This window comes from Cucumis melo, chromosome 3 (genome assembly GCF_025177605.1).
Source record: "Cucumis melo cultivar AY chromosome 3, USDA_Cmelo_AY_1.0, whole genome shotgun sequence".
Lineage (NCBI taxonomy): Eukaryota > Viridiplantae > Streptophyta > Magnoliopsida > Cucurbitales > Cucurbitaceae > Cucumis > Cucumis melo.
In genome coordinates, this window is record NC_066859.1 from 28694025 (window position 1) to 28713899 (window position 19875).

The 19875-nt window shown below is 33.8% G+C and overlaps 3 protein-coding genes and 1 long non-coding RNA gene across 8 annotated transcripts; 3 read left to right on the plus strand and 1 right to left on the minus strand.

Annotated features, from left to right (window-relative positions):
- The first annotated feature begins 822 nt into the window (after positions 1-822).
- LOC127148491 (uncharacterized) lies at positions 823-1893 on the plus strand. The gene is made up of 2 exons (XR_007819522.1): positions 823-1331; positions 1445-1893. It is a non-coding gene; the product is annotated as an uncharacterized LOC127148491 (long non-coding RNA).
- On the minus strand, positions 1136-4106 carry LOC107990718 (uncharacterized). 2 transcript variants are annotated; one of them, XM_051082349.1, is made up of 5 exons: positions 3806-4106; positions 3588-3699; positions 3423-3496; positions 2789-3349; positions 1136-2023 (listed from the first exon to the last, which is right to left on the minus strand). In XM_051082349.1, the coding sequence occupies exons 1-5, from the start codon at positions 4007-4009 to the stop codon at positions 1913-1915; spliced, it is 1062 nt and encodes a 353-aa protein (XP_050938306.1). In that variant the 5' UTR covers positions 4010-4106; the 3' UTR covers positions 1136-1912. The 2 variants fall into 2 exon arrangements, with proteins under 2 accessions (XP_050938306.1, XP_016899983.2); XM_017044494.2 differs by having other exon boundaries at positions 2789-3343; positions 3806-4079.
- A 1602-nt stretch (positions 4107-5708) lies between these two features.
- LOC103488044 (uncharacterized) lies at positions 5709-14285 on the plus strand. 3 transcript variants are annotated; one of them, XM_008446584.3, is made up of 15 exons: positions 5709-6123; positions 6203-6287; positions 6907-7009; positions 7295-7379; positions 8115-8201; positions 8286-8380; positions 9498-9944; positions 10228-10309; positions 10394-10567; positions 10641-10694; positions 11284-11376; positions 11456-11521; positions 12390-12436; positions 12568-13287; positions 13671-14285. In XM_008446584.3, the coding sequence occupies exons 1-15, from the start codon at positions 6004-6006 to the stop codon at positions 14032-14034; spliced, it is 2622 nt and encodes an 873-aa protein (XP_008444806.1). In that variant the 5' UTR covers positions 5709-6003; the 3' UTR covers positions 14035-14285. The 3 variants fall into 3 exon arrangements, with proteins under 3 accessions (XP_008444806.1, XP_008444807.1, XP_008444808.1); XM_008446585.3 differs by having other exon boundaries at positions 9522-9944; XM_008446586.3 differs by having other exon boundaries at positions 8286-8374; positions 9522-9944.
- Positions 14286-15571: 1286 nt separating this feature from the next.
- Positions 15572-19866, plus strand: LOC103488042 (uncharacterized). Of its 2 annotated transcripts, none has more exons than XM_008446582.3 (6): positions 15572-16242; positions 16576-16775; positions 17432-17575; positions 18311-18391; positions 18995-19119; positions 19629-19866. In XM_008446582.3, the coding sequence occupies exons 1-6, from the start codon at positions 16020-16022 to the stop codon at positions 19675-19677; spliced, it is 822 nt and encodes a 273-aa protein (XP_008444804.2). In that variant the 5' UTR covers positions 15572-16019; the 3' UTR covers positions 19678-19866. The 2 variants fall into 2 exon arrangements, with proteins under 2 accessions (XP_008444804.2, XP_050938308.1); XM_051082351.1 differs by having other exon boundaries at positions 15672-16242; positions 18995-19123.
- Positions 19867-19875: the final 9 nt, after the last annotated feature.

The window sequence follows — 19875 nt, forward strand, 5'->3', positions numbered from 1 at the left end:
GAGATTAGCTCTGTTGCAAATATACTGATTAGATTTAAGTAAAATTTAATAAAATTTGTTAGAGTTTATCGGTAAAAGATTATCGCTAATAGATCATGTTGTAATTATTGATCTATCATTAATAAAAATAATTTTCAATAAAATTAATCTTTGATATTCTTTATATTTGTATTTTTTCTAAAATTGTTATACACTTAATTGTTATCCGATGTAAAACATAATAAAATATATGGTACATGTATAAGATAATTGCATGCATAGTAAAAAATAAACAAAAAAAGTAATAGACTAAAAACCACACTTGCTGTCACCATTTTGAACGGTTATTCTCAAAGTATCTAAAATTAAAAACAATCATCGGGAGGAACTATCATTAATAGATAAGTTGTTATTATCGTTAGTTGCTATCAGCTGCTATTGCCACCAATAATTGTTATTAGCAATAATTTTATATTTGTTACAATTACGAGTGCTTTTTTGTCGCTTTCTCAAATTGAAAGGCATCACTTATAGCAACTATCAGTAATAGCAATTAACAGTGCTATATATATGCTATTATTTAGCTTTCAATTTGATCCTTATGCTATAATTTAAATTTATTTTATAAGTTATGCTATTTGAAGAAACGAAAACAACGAAAGGCAAAACTATTTCCAAATCACTTTTCATTCATAAACTCCTAAACCATTTAGTGTTGAACTTTAACATTTTATCTATTTACTTTTAAGCTTAAAACAGTTCGATCTTTAAACTTTAATAAATAACGATTTAGTCCTTATATTCAATCTTCGACCAGGATCCAATCAAATGATGAAAGATAGATAGTATGATTTAATGAAAATTGTAACAGGCGTAGAGATTCCACACATCTCCACACCACACACGAACGATTTTAAATGCAGAAGCACATATTCTTAGGAAAAGCAAAAGAAGAAAGTCCTTTTTCCAGATGGGAAATAATGAGAGGATAAATGATTAAACTACGAATTCGGTGAGCTCGAATCAGAAAAGAAAGGTCAATTTGAAAGAGAAGCTGGCCCCAAAGAATTTATACCAAAGCAAATTTACAACTTCCCATATTATTTCTCTCCACTTCTCTCTCTCTATATATGTCTCTAATGGCTATGAATTCCCCAAGTGAAACAGAGAGAGAAAAAATCAGGAGACAAATGGGTTGGTTAATAAGAGAAAGAAGAGGGCCAGCATGGAAACAAGGATGGGCAGAACAAGCTTTATCCTCCATAACTCCACCACCAAGACCTCTCCTTGCAATACTTGGAATCTTGGTCATTCTTCTATCTGTTTCATCATATTCAAGCTACAGGTCTCAGGTGAAGAAAACAAGGATCAACTTTAAGCTATTTTTCTTGCTTTTACCTCTAGTATTTGTCTTTGTTGGCAACTCCATTGTTAGATATGGTCGTCTTGTAATTATCACTCCCAGAACAAAGCTCGAACCGGTTTACGTCACGGAAGGTGCTGCTTCAGCTTCGCCTTGGGGTGCGGCGGTTTTGCTGGTGGTGTTGTTGGTCTTGTTATCTTATCAGCCTTACTTTCACTCTAAGTGGTTTCCAGCAATATGGAGACCATATTATTATTAAGTCATGATGAAGCTTTGGTTTATATCGATCATGTAAGGTCCCCTTATAGTATGTTGTTCCTCCACAGCCAAAAAAGAGAGAAAAAATGATGTAATTTCAGAGAAGAAATGACAGATCCATAACAAAAAAAAAAAGGGTTTATGTTAGGCTGGTTAGAAGTTATTGACGATTATTGTTTATAGGCAGAGATAAGTGATGAACATAGAACACAGAGAGATAAACAGAGATATCTGTAGAAGAACAACTTACACTTACATGGCTAATACTACCTTCTCAATAATTTCACTAGTTACTTTATGAGAGATACCAACTTACACACACATACTGCTCCTCAGTTTTGGAGGTTTGAAAGACGATGTAAACAATTTTGGGGTCATTGATTCACTTATAAGGTCTCTTTTTCGTTTTAAACTCCCATCTTCCTATATAACCAGAAACAAAAACATGTTACATATAACTTACAAATTCAGTATTGTCAAACATACACGGCATCGTGACAATCAAAGAAAGCTAGAAAACATAAACAATAAAATAGATTGACATGAAAGATTAATTCACTCACAGTGGATTAGCTAATTTTACAGGCAGAGGAAGAGAGCAGTTTATTATTAGAAAGAAATATCAATAAATTGCAAAGGCAGACAAAGAAAGATGAACAAATAAATTAGAGGACTGCCAATCACTTCTAAGCACCCTAAGATGATTGCCCTTCCTTTCTTTACAACCTTCTTCCATTGTTATGTCAGATTAAGACGGTCTTTCCTTTCCTAATTGCTAAAAAAAAAATCATGTGATAGGAACTGTGACACTACGGCTACTAAAATGAAAGTAAAATCACGTAAATTCCAGCAACAACCTCGATGCAGCTACAGATAAAATGCACACGGTAACTCAAATTTGATACTCGGTCCTTCCGTTCTTCCATTTTCTGTTTTTTTTCCTAACATACTTGTGTACTAGTTGTAAATTTAGTTTAGTTACGTTTTAGATTCCTTTTTAGGACTATGATTGTATTTCTGAGCTGTATGATTATTTAATTCCTATAAAATGTGTCGCTGTAATCGATAAGTTAATCACATGCACATAGAACTTTAAACTTAGTTACACAAATAGATTAAAAAGCCAGGAATAACAAGTAAAAGCAACAAGACGAGCAAATGGAATGTAAATTCTTGTAGAAAAACTACCTTTCTGGTCTTAGAATATGCCTTTTTCCTCACAATGATGTTACTGCCACTACCCTTCTCTTTTTCCTTCACTCCTAAGCCAAATGTTCTATTGCCTGATGTGCATCGGTTTAACACGGATGTAACTGATGCGCAATTATCCTTTCGTAAGACTTCCATCTCATGTGAGATTCTAGAAATTTCATCATTCAATTTCCTAGAATCAACCTCCATCTTTTCCAACTTGCTTTCCAAGGCTGCAATTGTACAATCTTTTTCATCATTCAAAGATTGAAGTTGTTCCATGTTAGCAAGAAGATTTTCAATCTTTGTACGCCCTAGTTCAACTTCTCTACGCTCATGCCTTAATTTACTTTTGTAGTCATTCTCCATGATGTTGTACTGATTCCATACAAACGTCTTCTCCGCCAGAAGTGCAGTTACCTCAGAACTCCTTTCTGATTCAAGCTTTTCATATGCATTTTGTAATCTCTCTATCTCGATATTGAAGGCTTTAGAGTTTCGTGTTCTTTTATTAGTTTTTCCACTATTCGAAAAGGTTCTTGAAGTAACATCCTGAAACTATTTGAAATTTATAACTACGAAGTTTACAAAGAAAGCATGAAAGAATTTTAAAATATATTGAAGAACATACAGATGTAACGGTGATTTTAGTGCAGAGCAGGCTAAATAATTCTTTGAAATCTTGCAATTCGTCGTTCGAGTGTTCTACAACATAAGACAAGTATGATTCGAGTAATCAAACTATCACCGATCAGCGTTAGACGGAGAAATGCAACAGTGTCAAAAACCTACAAACCTGATGTAATTTGACGAAGGAAACTGTCTCGCTGCTTCATACTCGTGTTTAAATCTAACTTTGATGCCTCAAGCGAGCGTTCCATATCGCGTAAAGCCAATTCCCCTTTCAACTGCAAAGAAATGCCCAAATTCCTCATAATCAGTAAACTAAAAATCTAACGACATTCATCCTAATTCGGACCAAAAGAGAGATCGAATTACGGATTGAACAGATACCTGGCAGATAAAATCTTCGTAAAGACGAGAATCTGAGGTCCACCGATCGTGTTGCATTCGGATGCGATCTTCAAGAACTTTTCGCTCTAAAACGAGGGTTTCAAGCTGTTTCTGTTGAGTTTCTAGCATCCGAACCAAAGCGCTGAAAATTTTCTCCCAGTTTTGGCGTTGAGAAGAGGATTTCAATCGTTTAATCGTACCCATTGTCGATAAAATTCAAGAAGAGACTGGAATCTTTTTTTATTTCCTGGTTTGATGAGAGTGCGATTCTACAATGAACGAACAGATGCTCAAATTCGACCGTTAGAATTTTTCAAATTCGTCCGGTGTTTTCTTTCACTTTATACCGGTCGGGGCGAAGACCGGCGGGCGAGGACATTGGGCTGCCTTGGATGGCCGGTATTTTCGGCCCATGGGGTAGGCATGGATAATTGGGCCATAGCCCATTTACATTAAGTCTAAAGCCCAATTTATCTAAGTTGGCCCAATATAAAAGGCATTTTAATTTGGTAATTATAATGAATAGCAATTCAATAATAATCGGGTGTATAAGAACGTTCTTAATAGATTATAATTTTTTCTATGTTGCTCTTTATGCCAATATCTTAAAGTTAGTTGCTATATTTGTAATTATCTTAATTTATTTATTGACTAGTCTAAAAGATGTTTTATAAAAGTCGTGTCCAAATATCAAATATACCCCTATCATAATTCTTGTTGTTCATTTGATCGAATATAAAGTTCTAACTTTTTTTTACATCTTTTTACGTATTTTTTGTTTATTCGATTGATCTTTTCCCATGTGTATATGTATTTAAATCTCATAGGTATCACAAAAATCTAATTTTAGTTAAATAAATATAATTTTATATGAGATTGAAAATAGATAATATGTTCTTCGACCTTGCCCTCTAACTACGTTTCAGTGGTTAGCCCATAAATTATGTTGAAAAGCTTCATTTAAATTTCAATTCAAATAATTTACAACGAGCAATTAAAAAAAATCATAAATACAATCAAATTATTAACACACTTCCATCAATCTATAGATTTTCATATTATAACCAATTAGATTCTTTACTATTTTGGTCAAATGAATATTAGAGGAAAACTTAATGATTGATTATAACCAGGGTTGGTTTCCTTTCCCGTAAAGATTATAATTAACATTTTTGTTTAGTTGAGATTGAGATTAGTTTAATTTTCGATTGGATAATTATAAAAAATGATAAAATTGGGTATAGTGAGTTTGTTTTTTTGGCTATATTTCGCTTGAAGATTTATATTGATTTTAAGATTTTGAGATAAGAGGGGATAAATTTTCAAATTATTATCATATTATAAAATTCATACACTAAATTAAAATAAAAGTAGGTATAAAAATGTAAATGGATCAGATAAAACCAATTAAACCAGCGATAGCTAATTGTTATGGTGCTAAACGTATTTTTACGAAAAAAACAAAAGAAAATTTACATTTTACATTTTTATATTTTGACGAATATATAGTTATAGTCTTTAAAAACGGATCTTTTTAGTCTCATATAGAACAATAAACCTATTTAATCCTTAATTTTAAAGAATAGGTTTATAAAATCTTAAAAATATTATATTTGAATTTTAAAAATAGTTATACGATATTTAAGTTTTAAAAATAATTTTAGATAGCATATGAATTTTAGAAGATATTATTTATAATTTAAAATTCATATAATTATTTAAAATAAAAATGTAAAGTTAATTGACGTATATCAAATCTATTTTTAAACACTCAACTACGAAAAAGTGTATTTTGAAAATCTGGAATTAAATGAATTTATCTTTACAAAGTTGATGACTAAAAAAAAAGGTATATTTTTAAAATTAAGACATATATTTTACGTATTTTAAAGAATATATAATTTTTCCAAAAAAAGAAAAAAAGGAAAAAGGAAAGAAAGAAAAGGAAACAAGCCCGGTTCCCCCCTTCTCAGGTCAGCCGATAGCCACAGTAGTACACCACCTCCGCAGCTCCCTTCCGGCACCTGCCTCCGCCGGTCGCCAAACTCGATTACCGGTTCTTATTTTAAAACAAGCTCGAATCTGTTCGTACACCGTTTTGACGAAGCTACTTTGTTATTGTTTCATTCATTCGATAACGAGCCGAACTTCCATTGTTACTGTGAACTTGCTCCAGAACTCTGGAAGAGCGAAGAACAATGGTGGAAACATTTTTTCAGGCCGTCTCCCTGGTCGCTGCCCCAAACTACCCAAATGCTATTGCATGGTCTGATGAGAATTTAATCGCCCTTGCCTCAGGCCCCCTTGTCACTATAGTGGTCAGTCAACTATTTTTACATTTGCCTCCCTTCATATCAAGCATACTGTATTTACATTTACTTCCCATCTTTATCTCAGAATCCGGCATCACCTTTTGGAGCACGAGGCACTATTACAATCCCTGCAACTGATCCACTTCGAATAGGGTTGGTAGAGAGAAAAGGTATCATATGGATTGAACAGTTTCACATTTTTTTTTTTCCGAGTCCATTCAAGAGATTTTTTGTTCGTTGATTTTTAAAGTTGAGATGTTTAATCTCTCTGTTCATTAGGCTTTACTGTGAGGATATGTTTTCCCTTTTTCAGATGTAGGAAAAAGCATTCATTCTATATAATGCCAATTGTAAGTTTTGTTGAGTTTTGTTGGTAGTTTAGAGAATATTGGTAGCCAATATTTCAGTGTGCTTTACAATTAACTCATAAATTTTGGCTTTAATTACGCGGATAAGGGACGCCACAGTTCAAGCATATAGCTGAATCTTATCCAATACATAATTTCTGGCTTTTGTTATTGTATCTGGATTTCTTTGGAACTTTGCCATTTCATTTATGCGAAAACCAAACAGTATATTTGAAAAGAGAAATTAAAAGAAGGTAATGCTTCAAAACATCAATTGAAAGCAAGCTACTTACCACCGAATTCTTGAAAAACTATCTAATTTTCTCATCAGTGAAACCAAGTCAGAAGATTTATCATTGTCTAAGAGAGATGTTCTGGCAATAGTATATTCGAATGCCATTGCAACTTTATTCTTAAATAAATTTCGTGTTGGTAAATGCAGACTTATTTTCTGACTGCTTGTTGACAACTTGCTTATCTCGGGATGATCAACCTCGTGCACAGTCTGTAGCATGGTCTCCTATTGGAATGGCTCCTAATGCAGGGTACGTCTTTTGGTCCTTTATAATTTTTATTTTATTTTCCAAATGACTTCTTTGCTGATGAGTTGGTTTGATTCTTTATGTGAGAAAAATATGGAAAAACGCTTCAACCACGGTTCTGTTGTTTTTGTTCACATTTCATTAGTATGGCTGTTTGGAGGTTAAAAAAGCCTTCTGTCTTTTTATGCTTGTACATCTTTTGTGAACTCTTGAAGTATCCATTGAACTATCAATTTGTCATACAAAACTTATTATCAAGAATAACTGGTGGTACACATTCCATTACAGGTGTTTGTTGGCTGTTTGCACATCTGAAGGATGTGTGAAGCTTTACCGTCCACCGTTCTGTGACTTTAGTGCTGAATGGATTGAGGTATTTCCCTAATGAGAGTATCTTTGTTTCAATGGGAAATAGAATGATATTCAATGTTGTTTTAATGGACATTGAGAGAGGGCTAGTTTAAATCACAGCTTGTTGTTCTTTCTTTTCTACGATAAAAAAATTCTAAAATAAGATGACAAATGACATTAAAATACAAGTTTAATCTTTGAACTCTAAGGGCTGTATCTAATAGTAATACACCCATCAACTTTAAATGTGTGCAACAAGTCTCTGAATTTTCAATTTTTGTCATAGGTTTTTGACTTGTATAATATTTTCGAATTTCATGACTTTTTATACACAAATGGTCAATTTTTTTTTAAAATCATTTTTATTTATTTAGTATTAGTATTGCTGGAAGCAAAAGGTTACTTGTTTTACTAATACGATAGGAAAGCAAGGGTCAAGAGAACTCAATTCGGTTAAAATCATTTACACAATCACTTTTTACACTCCAATTGCCCATCAATTTACATGAACGATGTTGTAGTTGATGTCACATGCAATTTTTTGGAATAAATTTCAAAGTTCAAGAGAAAAAACGAAGCTTTTTAAAATTCATGGTCATAATTACCCCCCCCCCCCCCCCCCCCCCAAATTTAGGTGTATTTGGTAAACCTTAACTGTATTTTTAAAAATATATATTTGTTTGAAATACAATGGCACTGCTGACATTACGGTGATATTTATTTAGTTTAATAATTTTCTTTCTCATGATTTCTGTAGATTGTGGACATATCAAATAAGCTTTATGATTATCTTGAAAGCATTAAATATGGGGAGCTGGATGTTCTTTCCTCTAAGTCTTCTGATGTAAGTTCCTTGATTCATCTATTCACCTGTTTGGCATCATCAGCTTTAAAGGCTATGACAATTTGTCCCCATTGTTAAAATTAGATTCCAGCGAAGGAAAGTGGGAGTGCAGTTGATGTCCAAGAGAATTTCACAAAGAAGAACAGCAAGCGAAGAAAGAAAGACGAACTCAAGTCAGAGTAAAATTCTTATTATGTTGCTATGCATATCACTGGTATCAGCACAAGCATTCTTTTGTTATCTAAGAAACCATAGCATAATATTGAATGGTAGCATATGAGTTGTTTGACATCATGTTATAGGTAGAAGCTCTAGCAGTAAGAAGGGATGTGGTATATTTTGTAGACCAACCTTATTATTGAGAATCCCACGTTAGCAAGATGAAGAAACCTCATATCTCTCTAGGATATATGAGATTATGAATTGGTTTTGAGATGGAACCCCATGTTTATCTAATATGGTATTAGGATTAGTGTCCATGAAGTCCAGGTGGGTATTTGGTAAAAAAAGAAGAAGAACCAATTGAAGAATGGTAAATACAAAAAGGCACCATCTTGAGGGGCTTGTTGAGATTCCCAAATCAAAAAGATGAAAAAGACCTCACAATCTTTACAAGATACAGAGGTACTCTTCCCATAACCAATTGGTTTTTAGAGAATTTCAAAGTTTATTTGGTACGTAAAACTTCAATTTCAGTGTTTTTCAAAGCTCAAGCCGCAATAAAATGTAATAGTTTTTTTGGGCTTAAATGCAAGGCACAAAGAAAAAAAAAATTTCTTTTTAGGCGCACTATATATTAAAGTACTACACAAAGAAGAGAAAGCATGACTGAAGTGGGAACATGAAAAGAAAAACCTCCTAAGCACAATGAATTATGAATTTCCACTTAGTAAATTTTATTTTCTTATTTAATTAAAAAGAAAAACCACAATTGTTACTGTTTTTTTTTTAAATAATGAGAAAGCCCTACGGCAAGGGCTTTGGACCTTGGGGATTCACAAAAGGAGGAAAGTGAAGGTTTGTTAATAAAACTGTAAAACCAATCCTGTGCAATATTTGGATGGAAAGGAATTCTTGAATCTTTTAGTGGGAAGAAAAAGGATTAGGAGGAAGTAGCTGACTTGGCCAAATGTTATACTTTCTCATGGTGTCTGTCTATTTCTTTTGTAGTTAACTCTGCATTTGGGATTAATTTGAATGGTTGTGCCTTTTTGCAAGAGCCTATATGGATAATGGATTTTTTGAACTATATTTTTTTGTAAATTCTGTCCTTTTCATTATCAATAATCCTTTTAGGAATTTGATGTTCAATTCTTACAGCAATGAAAGCAGTTTGAATCAATCATTGGAGAAATCAAAAGAGAAGCGTCTTAGGAGGAGAAGTGAAGATAGCTCTGTGCCTCCATTGATTAGTGCACAACAATATGCTTCTCGCAGTGCAATGTTGTTGTCTCTTGTTATTGCTTGGTCCCCAGTAATAAAGCCATCTGATAAGGCTCATTTGCATCAGAATTCATCTGCATGCGTTCTTGCAGTAGGAACAAAGTCTGGTAAAGTTTCATTTTGGAAAGTTAATGTACCAGAATGCTACTCCCTCGCTGAGTGCATGGTTCCAACAAGCGCTTTACTTGTTGGAATTCTTCAGGCACACAATTCATGGATCAACTGTATCAGTTGGATGTTGTTTGATTCTGATTCGTCAAGTTCAAAGGTTTTAGTGGCAACTGGGAGCACAGATGGGAGGTGAGTGTGGATTGGATAATGTACAGTGTTAAAATTTCGTAAAAGCTTCTCATTTCATCAGAACTTTGACTCACAGTGTATCAATCAGTTTTTCTTAGTTTCAGCTTTCAACCTACCTTATTTTTCTTTAATGATTATTATTGGTATTATCTTTATATTTTGAGTACCCATAAAATGCATTGCTATCACTATGGGGAAGTAGAGGAAGTGGAACGTTGAATCTATGATTTTTATATCGATTTTCTGATATCTTGCTAATCGTCCTGATTCTTCTTTCCTTTAGTGTGAAGATCTGGCAATGTTCCTGTGAAGAGTTATTAGCATCTTCAGACTCTAATTTTGCTTCATTCTCCCTGTTGAAGGAGGTATTTGTTAATTCACTAAACCACTTATTTTTCCAATGTGTTATTTTACTTCAACACTCGTTAAAATTAATTATTACTTTGCAGGTCATTAGTGGTGAAGGAGTGCCAACTGTACTTTCACTTAATATGCCCAATTTATCCGAGCATAAACTATTTTTGGCCATTGGCAGAGGATCTGGATCCCTTGAAATAAGGATATTTAACCTATCTAACAGTGAATTTGATAATGTTTTGTTATATGATGCACATTATCATGTTGTAAGTATTTTGTGAACTGATGAATATTCTTGATAATCCAGTGCGAAACTTTACAGATCTGAATTTTTGCCAGGTTACAGGTGTAGCTTGGGCTGTTGATGGACGTTATTTGTTCACCTGCAGTGAGGTATTGAACTTCACATGCATGTATGTTATGGTTATCTGTAAAATGAAGGCTAATTCAGGAGCATTTTACTTACTGACTTAACCTCTTAACGAAATTGGTATCGAGCCGTATATTTGTGGAAGATTATGTACATCATATCAAATAAGGATAGTATGGTTTTTAACAATATATTTTATGTCGGCATGTGTGTGTATAAAGGTCTCGGCGCATACAAACCTAGACCGGGTTTTCTGGGCATTCTAAATTGTGGCTTTCCTGTTTTCCTTGTTGACTTTTATCTGCACTTTCTACTGAGTGTAGCTCAACAGACAGATATTTTGGCTCACTAATAATGTTACTCAAAAAAAAAAAAAAAAAAAAATTAATAATAATAAAAAACTTAAGTAAGAAATGATTGATACAAAAAGAAAAATCTAGAATAGTAAATTACGAGCATCTTTCATAATTAAGAATTTGTTGGCCAATGTTTGCACACCTTTTTGGCCATGATATCTCCTCTGTAAGAAGCTCCATGAACTATTTTTACAATTATATGACAACTTTCCAATTCTTTGATCACAAAATGGAATAAATACTTTACTCATCACAGGATAATACTTTGCGAGGTTGGAGTTTAGATGAGAGTTCTCTCCGTGAAGTTCCCATTTCATCACATATCCCTGAGCTTGGAGGCTCCATTGATGTAAGAGCTTGCCTTTAATGCCTTGTTTTGAGAAAGGTAATATCTGTTCTGGATTATGATGGGAGATATGTATTTGCAGCTTCCAGATACATTTCGGTCATGCTTTGGCATTGCAATGTCCCCAGGAAATCTTGTGGGTGCCGTGGTATGTGATACTGCCTTAAAGATCCGTTGTTTACTACTGAAATATTCTGGATTGTAAAAGTCGACGGAGATACTGTGTCTAATATTACATATATGGCTTGAGTCCATTTCTACAGATTAAAATATAATGTGAACAACTGAAAGAATGCCTTGAAAAGTAACTAGATGAAACTCCTAGGACTACCGTGACCAGCTACAGAAATAAGGAAAACATTAATCTGGATAATAGACAAGAGCGAGGAAAGTAAAGTAGAAAAAGGGAAACTAATTCAAATTTAATTTCCAGGAAGTATTTTATCAGTTGCCTTTCCCTATGTTTGGTCTGTTCCTCATGCATTCTTCTCATGCTGGTGCACAAATGTCTATACAGCTGTTGCTCGCCTTTAAATTTGGACTTTTGGAGGTCCTGTGCTAAATATGTTCGACCTTAGTCATCCATTATTTTTGTCCTATGGGATAGGGACTTTTTGAACTCTCTAGTATTCATATTTAGAGTGGATCCACCTTTGTATGTTTTGGGTTTAGGAGAAAGAACCATGAACCATATATGTAAAGAGATTGCCATCCTTCTGATTTGTACCAGGCAGCAGTGTGGTGCTTAGTTCATCCGGTGGGATTTGACCCACGGGCTCGAACAACCCCCTATGTTCCTATGAACGGACGCCACCAATAGCTTGTTAGACTGCATTGACAATTAAACTTCTATATCATAATTTTCACAATAGGTTGCGATGACTGTATAAACATCAAGAATATATTATAACATACACTTTTGTACTTTGAGCTTTATTATTATTATCAAGAAAGAGGCTGGTTTCCTTTTATATATATATATACACATTATAACATACATGTTTTTTTTTTTTCAGGTTCGCAACTTTGATCTTGAATCACTTGATAAAATGTACCAAGCAAGGTAGAGATATTGTTGGGACTTTTATTATCATGCTTTAGGTTTTGTAAATGATCCAAGGATTTGATTTATCATTTTCTATCTTCAATTCAGACATGCTTGATTGTTTTTTATGGTTTTTGGAAATTGCTCAGGACTCAGAAAGCTGCTGTTCAATTCTTCTGGATTGGAGGAGAAGAAATAGAAGTTATGCCAAACAGTTCGTACTTTTATACTGAAAACTTTTCGAACATGTCTAAGAAAGAATTTGTTCGTTGGGAGTCCAGTATGTTGTGGTCTTTAAATCAACTTAAAAATTTGAATAAACCTATGGTTGTTTGGGAAGTTGTTGCCGCTTTATTGGCATTCAGGCACTCCATACCGGAATATGTTGACCACATTCTACTTAAGTGGCTTGCAACGTCATATCTCCATTGGAGTAATGAGCTCTCTGCTACAAAGATTTTGTCACATATCTCAAAAAATGTGTCAACATTTTCTACTCGCCAACTTCACCTCCTCAACATTATTTGTAGACGTGTAGTTCTGTCAGAATCAGTACAGGATCAAGTGAACGACGAACTGCAGAATTTGGATCTGCTGAGTTCAGAGAGACTTGACGACACTGAAAATGAAAAACATATTTTGTGGAAGAAGTTGCTTTTAAGCAGCGAAAGAGAACTTCGTCAGAGGCTAATCGGTCTATGTTTTTTTGCTTGTGCAAAGCTTCGCTCACTGTCCATTACTGAATATCGACCTGGGTTCTGGTATCCCATTGGTTTAACAGAAATGCAGCAGTGGGTTACATCTAACCCTGAACATTTACAGGAATCAATAAAAGACGTTGCATCACAAGCGGGAAAGAAACGTTGGAGGTATCATTTTCTTTTTTGGTTTAATTTCCTGATTAGTTTCATCGTATCATTTCTTTTTTGGAGTTTTTTGCAGGTTGTGGTGCTATATAGCGCCTAATTGCATAATCAAATTAAACATTTTCCTTAGATGTATAGGGAGATTCTGAATCAATTAGACTCTTCTATGAATGGTCAAAAAGGCTTTCCTGATATATTTCTTCGTTTATTCATTTAATTTGTTCATTTATCTATCATTGCCATTTTCTTGGGACTTCTCTTCTGGAAAAATTTCATGTCCCTCATTCCATCAGAAACTAAGCTTTCTTGTAATTAAAACCTATCAACATCAACTTGCACACAGTCTACTTTATAATTGACCTCTATTGTGCTGTGCCTTGATCCAGTAAACATTCGTCAATGGAGCAGTGCACTTACTGTTCAGCACCGGTTCCATTGGAGTCTCCAGAATTTGGAGTTTGCCAGGGCGATAAGCGCAATCTCGGTGTCAGTCAGAGCCACAAACTAATAAGATGTTCTGTATCGATGCAGGTCTGCCCTGCTACTGCTCCCTTATGGTTTTGCATGTGTTGTTGTAGAAGTGCTTTTAGATTGGCTCCAGATATACTTTTCCAGATGTCTGAGACTCCCAACTTTCATTCTTTAAAACTCTCCGATTCAGAGATACCCTCGAAACCGTTGTGTCCCTTTTGTGGTATACTGCTTCAACGTCGACAGCCTGACTTTTTACTGTCAGCTTGCCCGGTGTAAGTGGTTTGGAGCTTGTATATAGTAGTGATCATAGGTGAGAATGATACAAGGCCAAGCAGCTTAAGTTAAGCCAAATGATTTAGATAGTTGTGGTGATTGTAGTATTAGCACAAGCTTAGTCTAGTGTGTGTGTGTGTACATATATATATATATATATATATATATATATATATATATATATCTGTAATAGTTAAATTGATTATATACAGCTCAACTTATCAATGATATTAGCATTAGACCTTGTATTTAAATTTCTTGTCAACTTTTTCCCGCTGATTTTTGTTGCTAGCTGCTCAACACATATAAGAGTGGGTAGTTAACCATGGAAGATAATAGATATTTATCTACCAAACTATGATTTGTTTGACTGACCTTTTCCATTAATGCTGATATTTATGTACAAAAACAACAAATAAAGAATTGAAGGCTGAATATTGCAAGTAATTGCATGATTTTTTAAAACTATTTTATTATTATTATTTTTTAAATTTAACACAATAACTATATTGTTAGTACCCTAACTTAAGCTATCCCTTATCAATCATACTCTAAGCTTTTTGTAATTAAGTTTGGACAAATTTTTAACAATTTGGGTGGTTCGGATCTTAGGTTCACTTCCAAAATGAAGAGATGTGTTAAATATTAATTGATTTAATTGCTAAAAATAAAATTTAACAAGTTTGAATTAAATGAAAGATGATTTTTTTTATATTCAAAATAAGGAAAAGCAAATGCGATTAAGAAAGGAAAGGAGAAAGGAAACAGACAAAAAAAGTTAAATAGTTACCAAAATTAAGAATTTGTTTGAAGTGATAAAAGGTTCAAATAATAGTTTCTTGTAGCCGTAAATTGAATGTATATTATTTAACTAAACCTCACTAAACCATCTAAAATTAGGTAATTATAATCGGTAGCAATTTTTAGAATAACTATCAAGTACGTAGCAATATTTTTAAAAAATTATAAATATAACAAAGTCTATGATAGACTCCTATCATTGATAGACTTTTATCATTGATAGACTTTTATGGTTTATCATGATAGACCAACATTTGCTACATGGTCTATGAGTGATATACTCCTATCATTGATAGATTTTAATAAATTTTGCTTACAATCTTTTAAAAATGTTGCTATATACTTCATTATTTTGAATATAATTGCTATATTTGCAATTATCCCTCTAAATTACAAGAAATTAACAGAAAAGAATCTAACATGAATTAAATAAAATTACAAATTTAGTCTCTCAGGTTAGGGGTTTATGTTTATTTTATTTCTCGATTATAAAAAGTATAATTTTAATTTCTAACCTTTAAATTTTTTAAAAAATTATTGTTCTATTTAAACAAACTTGAAACTATGTTTCATTTAATATAAAATTTAAATAAATATATATATAAATTTAATAAAATTGGAAAACTATAAATATGTATATAAACACAACCCAATAATTCTTGCTGAATGCGACATTAAATAGCCGTTGTTCTTCCCGGTTCCTTATTCAGCACTTGGAGTGTGAAGCTTTTCTCGCTTGTCTCACATGTCTAATTATCAATGCATTAATAAATTGAAGTTGGCTACCAACCAACCCTAATTTTCCATAGTGCGACTTCGTCGTGTCACGCTATACCCATTCGTCATCACAAATTTTTGAGGATTGGATTAACAATTCCACCACGGTTGTGAAATTCTGTCGCGACGTGATCATTATGAATAATTTAATACTCAGTGGGTTCAGTTCTTTAACACTGGAGTTCGCTAATGCTCTCATTAATGGCGAAACTAATTCCCTATTTCATTATTGTACTGACATCTCATACCCGTTGCCCGCCCCACTTCAATTGGGACTCAATTTCAACGAGGGCTCAAACAGGGATTCAAATTGGTTACCTAATTTGTTCACCAACTCTCTGAGCTTACGATTTCTTAGAGGGTATCGGATTTTAAGGAAATTTTAGGGTTAGAAGAGAGGATTGAGAGAAATGAAGATACCCAGGAGGCCGATTCATGCAATTACGACATGGGTTCGGAGGCAACCCCCGAAAATGAAAGCGTTTTTAGGAGTAGCGTCTGCGATTATTTCTCTTGTTCTTCTCTATGTGATGGTTCATGATCACAACAAGCTTTTTGTGGCCGCTGAGGCTGTTCATGCCATTGGAATTGCGGTTCTTATTTATAAGCTGATGAAGGAGAGGAGCTGTGCAGGTATAATCTCGATGTCTGTAATTTTAGTTTGAATTTCTCCTTATTTTCTTGGTTTTGAGCTCTTAGTCCATTTCTTTTTGGTTCTGATTAATCAGTGTTACTTGCTTGAGTTTCTTTCGAGCTTAATATTAACTAGTTAAAGGTGGAATGGAATTGGTTCTTGATTCGGATTCTGATGTTTAGTTGGATCAGCTTCTTAGTTTTGTTTAGCTTCTGGCTGTTATTTCGGATTTTTATGTTTGGGTTTGGCCATTGATCTGGATAGAGCTTTACTTCAACAATTTAGAGTAAGCTTGAGTTTTATATCCTTATATTTTTTTTATTTTTCTTCAGGTCTTTCGCTCAAGTCGCAGGAATTAACGGCTTATTTTCTAGCTGCTAGACTATATTGCAGCTTTGTGATCGAATATGATGTGCACACATTTCTTGATTTGGCTACTTTAGTAGCAACTCTTTGGGTCATTTACATGATTCGTTATAAGCTCAAAGCCAGCTACATGGGAGACAAAGATAATTTTAAAGTTCTATACTTGGTGAGTCTACTTCTTTTACTTGGGTTCTTCATCAAGTTCATCAGGATTTTGTTGTATATATGCACCGAATTTAACTAATTCCAAAAATTGATTGATTTGCTTTCTTTGCCAAATTTTGGCTTACGTTTTGAAGCAAATCTACAAATTTGATTTCTTTGGGATGAGTGCCTATATGTTTCACAATTCAAGTTAGTTTTCATCTTTGAGATCTTTGTTATTGAAAATCAGTCAGATAATGCTGAATGAAGGCTTCCATTGGCTTCGTTTTGTCAGTTTCTATTAATGTTTTAATATGCCTTTTAGGCTTAAGTCTTGAAGCCCAAATTTGTAGCCTCCACGCTCGAACTTTGAGAATGCATTCCAACATTTCTGAGAAGAATTGAAAAACACACACACACACACACACAGGGGCCTACAAACTGGCTTGAGACATGTTTCATAAAAGAAAAGGAAAACCAAACTTTCATGAAGAAGAATGCATTGAGACATTTCATCAACAAAAAAAAAAAATTCTGCTACCGATGGTTAATTGCAAAAGATTCTGAATTGGCTTGGAGAAACTTGAGTGCTTAAAAAATATGTTCAATACTCGATGACAATGTTCAACCTATAGCTGTTCATAACTCTATTCATTGTATTATTATTCTTGGATACAGGTTGTACCATGTATTTTACTATCCATTTTGATTCATCCAACACCTCCAAGAGTTTCTTTGTTACAAAGAATTTTCTGGGCTTTTTGTGTTTACCTTGAAGCTGTTTCGGTTCTACCTCAGTTGCGAGTCATGCAGAACATAAAGGTTCCTCTTCCCTTTATTTTTTTTCTACTTCTGTTTGTGTTCCCGTTCTTTCAGTTTTCTCATTGGAAGGTTTATTTATCATTAAAAAAAAGTGACAATTAGAAAATTGTCCAACTAATCAACAAATTGTATGAAATTCAAATTAAAAAACACGCTAAATCATGGGGTAACAACCACCCCCATAAGTGGGACTGGGCTCCAATAAGAGCTCATGTAAATACAAAAAGGATAGGGATGAATTCGAGTCATGGATTTGATATCGTAAATAGTTTCTTTGGTGATCAAATGTAGTAGGATCAACTGGTTGTCTCATTAAAAATAGTCAAAGTGGTGCAAGCTAATTCAAACACTTACAAATGTCCAAAAAAGTGTGTATGGTTGGTGGGTGTATATATATTAAGTCAAGAGAACATCTAAACCAAATTATGAAAAGTTTCTAAACTTGGCTACAACTACCGAACCAAATTGGTAAAAGAATATGTAAACTCAAGGGGGGAAAACCACCAATGCTCACGTAGTAGTCGGTCGGCCACTTAGGGTTAAATTTGATAAAGTTGAAAGTAAAAGGTTACAATTGTGTTATCTCATTGACTAAGTCTAAGGTAAAAAGATGAATTTCTCAAAAAAAGAATTTTGCTTGGGGTGCCCGAGTAGAAAGTTCAAAATTATTTATATTTAACTTTTGTTTCTTTTGATACTCTCTTAAATTTTGTATCCTTTGGTTTTTTTGTCCAGATCGTTGAGCCATTCACTGCACACTATGTATTTGCCTTGGGGGTTGCCAGATTCCTGAGCTGCGCGCATTGGATTCTTCAGGTTTTTCCTTGAATTTCAAACTTCATATGTTGCATTTGTACCTGGAGATTTTAAAATTTGTTCAATTGTTTTGGTAGTGAGCTTTTATTCATTTCTTTCAAAAATATGATTTCGATCCCCAAAATTTTATATGCTTTATCTTCTTTGATCCTTTTGACTTTCAAATTTTCATTCTATTCTGTTAAACTTCAGGTTTAGTTCATGCGCACGTGCACACACACACACAACTTATCCTAAGTTTTGTTTCTGAAAACATGAGCTAATGTTTCCCATTATCCGTAATGTATCTGTACATCTTACCATAATTGATTATTATTCTTGTGGGGAGGGACTAAATTTGTACTTCAATTAAAACTTGAGTTCGAAAATTTTGCTTTCTAAAATGAAAAGTGGATCAAAGTTGAAGGCCATATATCTATGTTACCTCCATAACCAAATGTACGATTTGACTGATTTGATTCTTCAACATTATATCTTTCTTTATTCATTGATTTTATCGCATGTATATTTCATCAACTTTAGTCCATACATAATTTGAATATACATAGACTTTAGCTATATTTAACGCTCTTTCTCCCTTGTTTTGGGAATAATAATACACAGATGGTAGCAACTCGTGGGGGGCTGCTGGTAGCGTTGGGAACTGGATTCTGGCCACCAATGGTTCTCCTTGCAGAAATTGTCCAAACTTTTGTTCTTGCAGATTTTTGTTACTACTACGTCAAAAGGTTGGTGCTCTATCTTCTTTTCATGATAGTCGGTTTTTTAACCAAACCGGCAACGAACCGACTATGATCGATTTAGTAAATGTTCAAACCAACATCGACCGTCGTAGAATAAAAGTCAGTCGGTTCGCTTTGTTCTTTATTTTTTTTCCTTTGTCAATTTGTTGATTTGGAACTAACACCGACCAACTCCTCTCCTTCTCCAACCCCTAACTTTAGTTGATTGGTTGATTCAGTTTTTCAGTCTATCATACTTACCCCAATTTCATGATTTAAATCTATTTTCCTATCGACTTGGTTCCTAAAGTTTGTTCACTTCTCCACTGTCTTGGTCTCTCAATTTTCAAAGTCTTAATTCTGTGCAATCTAAATTTTTTGTTTACTCCTCCAAATCTTGTCGTAAATAAATTTGAGATTTGAAGTTTTATTGATGTAGAAAATCCTCTTTGACTTCGTTTTTCTTCTTGCTATGTATAAGTTTGTGAGCTCATTCAATACTGTTTTTGTTGCAGTGTTCTCGGCGGTCAGCTCGTCGTACGCCTCCCTGCCGGAGTAGTCTAAAATAGAAATAGCCAGAGGTGGCTAGCTGCTTGTTGCTGCAGAGTGTACGGCGTTATCTGTACATATTGCTTTTTTCTTTTATAGTGAACGCTGTGACTGAACTGGAAAAAGAAATCCTTCCTAAACTGATGCATATATGCATCCTACATTATAACCACAAAAATAATAAAGGATGCTATTGACATTTCACTTCCTTGA

What these genes read in the sequence shown, in the direction of transcription:
- LOC103488042 (XM_051082351.1), top strand. Translation starts at nt 16,020, where the DNA reads ATGAAGATACCCAGGAGGCCGATTCATGCAATTACGACATGGGTTCGG. An exon ending in ATTTTAAAGTTCTATACTTG is followed by an intron (nt 16,776 to 17,431) that starts GTGAGTCTACTT and finishes TCTTGGATACAG; the next exon opens with GTTGTACCATGTATTTTACT. An exon ending in GAGTCATGCAGAACATAAAG is followed by an intron (nt 17,576 to 18,310) that starts GTTCCTCTTCCC and finishes TTTTTTGTCCAG; the next exon opens with ATCGTTGAGCCATTCACTGC.
- LOC107990718 (XM_051082349.1), bottom strand. Translation starts at nt 4,009, where the DNA reads ATGGGTACGATTAAACGATTGAAATCCTCTTCTCAACGCCAAAACTGG. An exon ending in ACGAAGATTTTATCTGCCAG is followed by an intron (nt 3,700 to 3,805) that starts GTATCTGTTCAA and finishes ATTTCTTTGCAG; the next exon opens with TTGAAAGGGGAATTGGCTTT. An exon ending in CATATTCTAAGACCAGAAAG is followed by an intron (nt 2,024 to 2,788) that starts GTAGTTTTTCTA and finishes CTGGTTATATAG; the next exon opens with GAAGATGGGAGTTTAAAACG.
- LOC103488044 (XM_008446584.3), top strand. Translation starts at nt 6,004, where the DNA reads ATGGTGGAAACATTTTTTCAGGCCGTCTCCCTGGTCGCTGCCCCAAAC. An exon ending in AGGGTTGGTAGAGAGAAAAG is followed by an intron (nt 6,288 to 6,906) that starts GTATCATATGGA and finishes TGGTAAATGCAG; the next exon opens with ACTTATTTTCTGACTGCTTG. An exon ending in TTAGTGCTGAATGGATTGAG is followed by an intron (nt 7,380 to 8,114) that starts GTATTTCCCTAA and finishes TGATTTCTGTAG; the next exon opens with ATTGTGGACATATCAAATAA.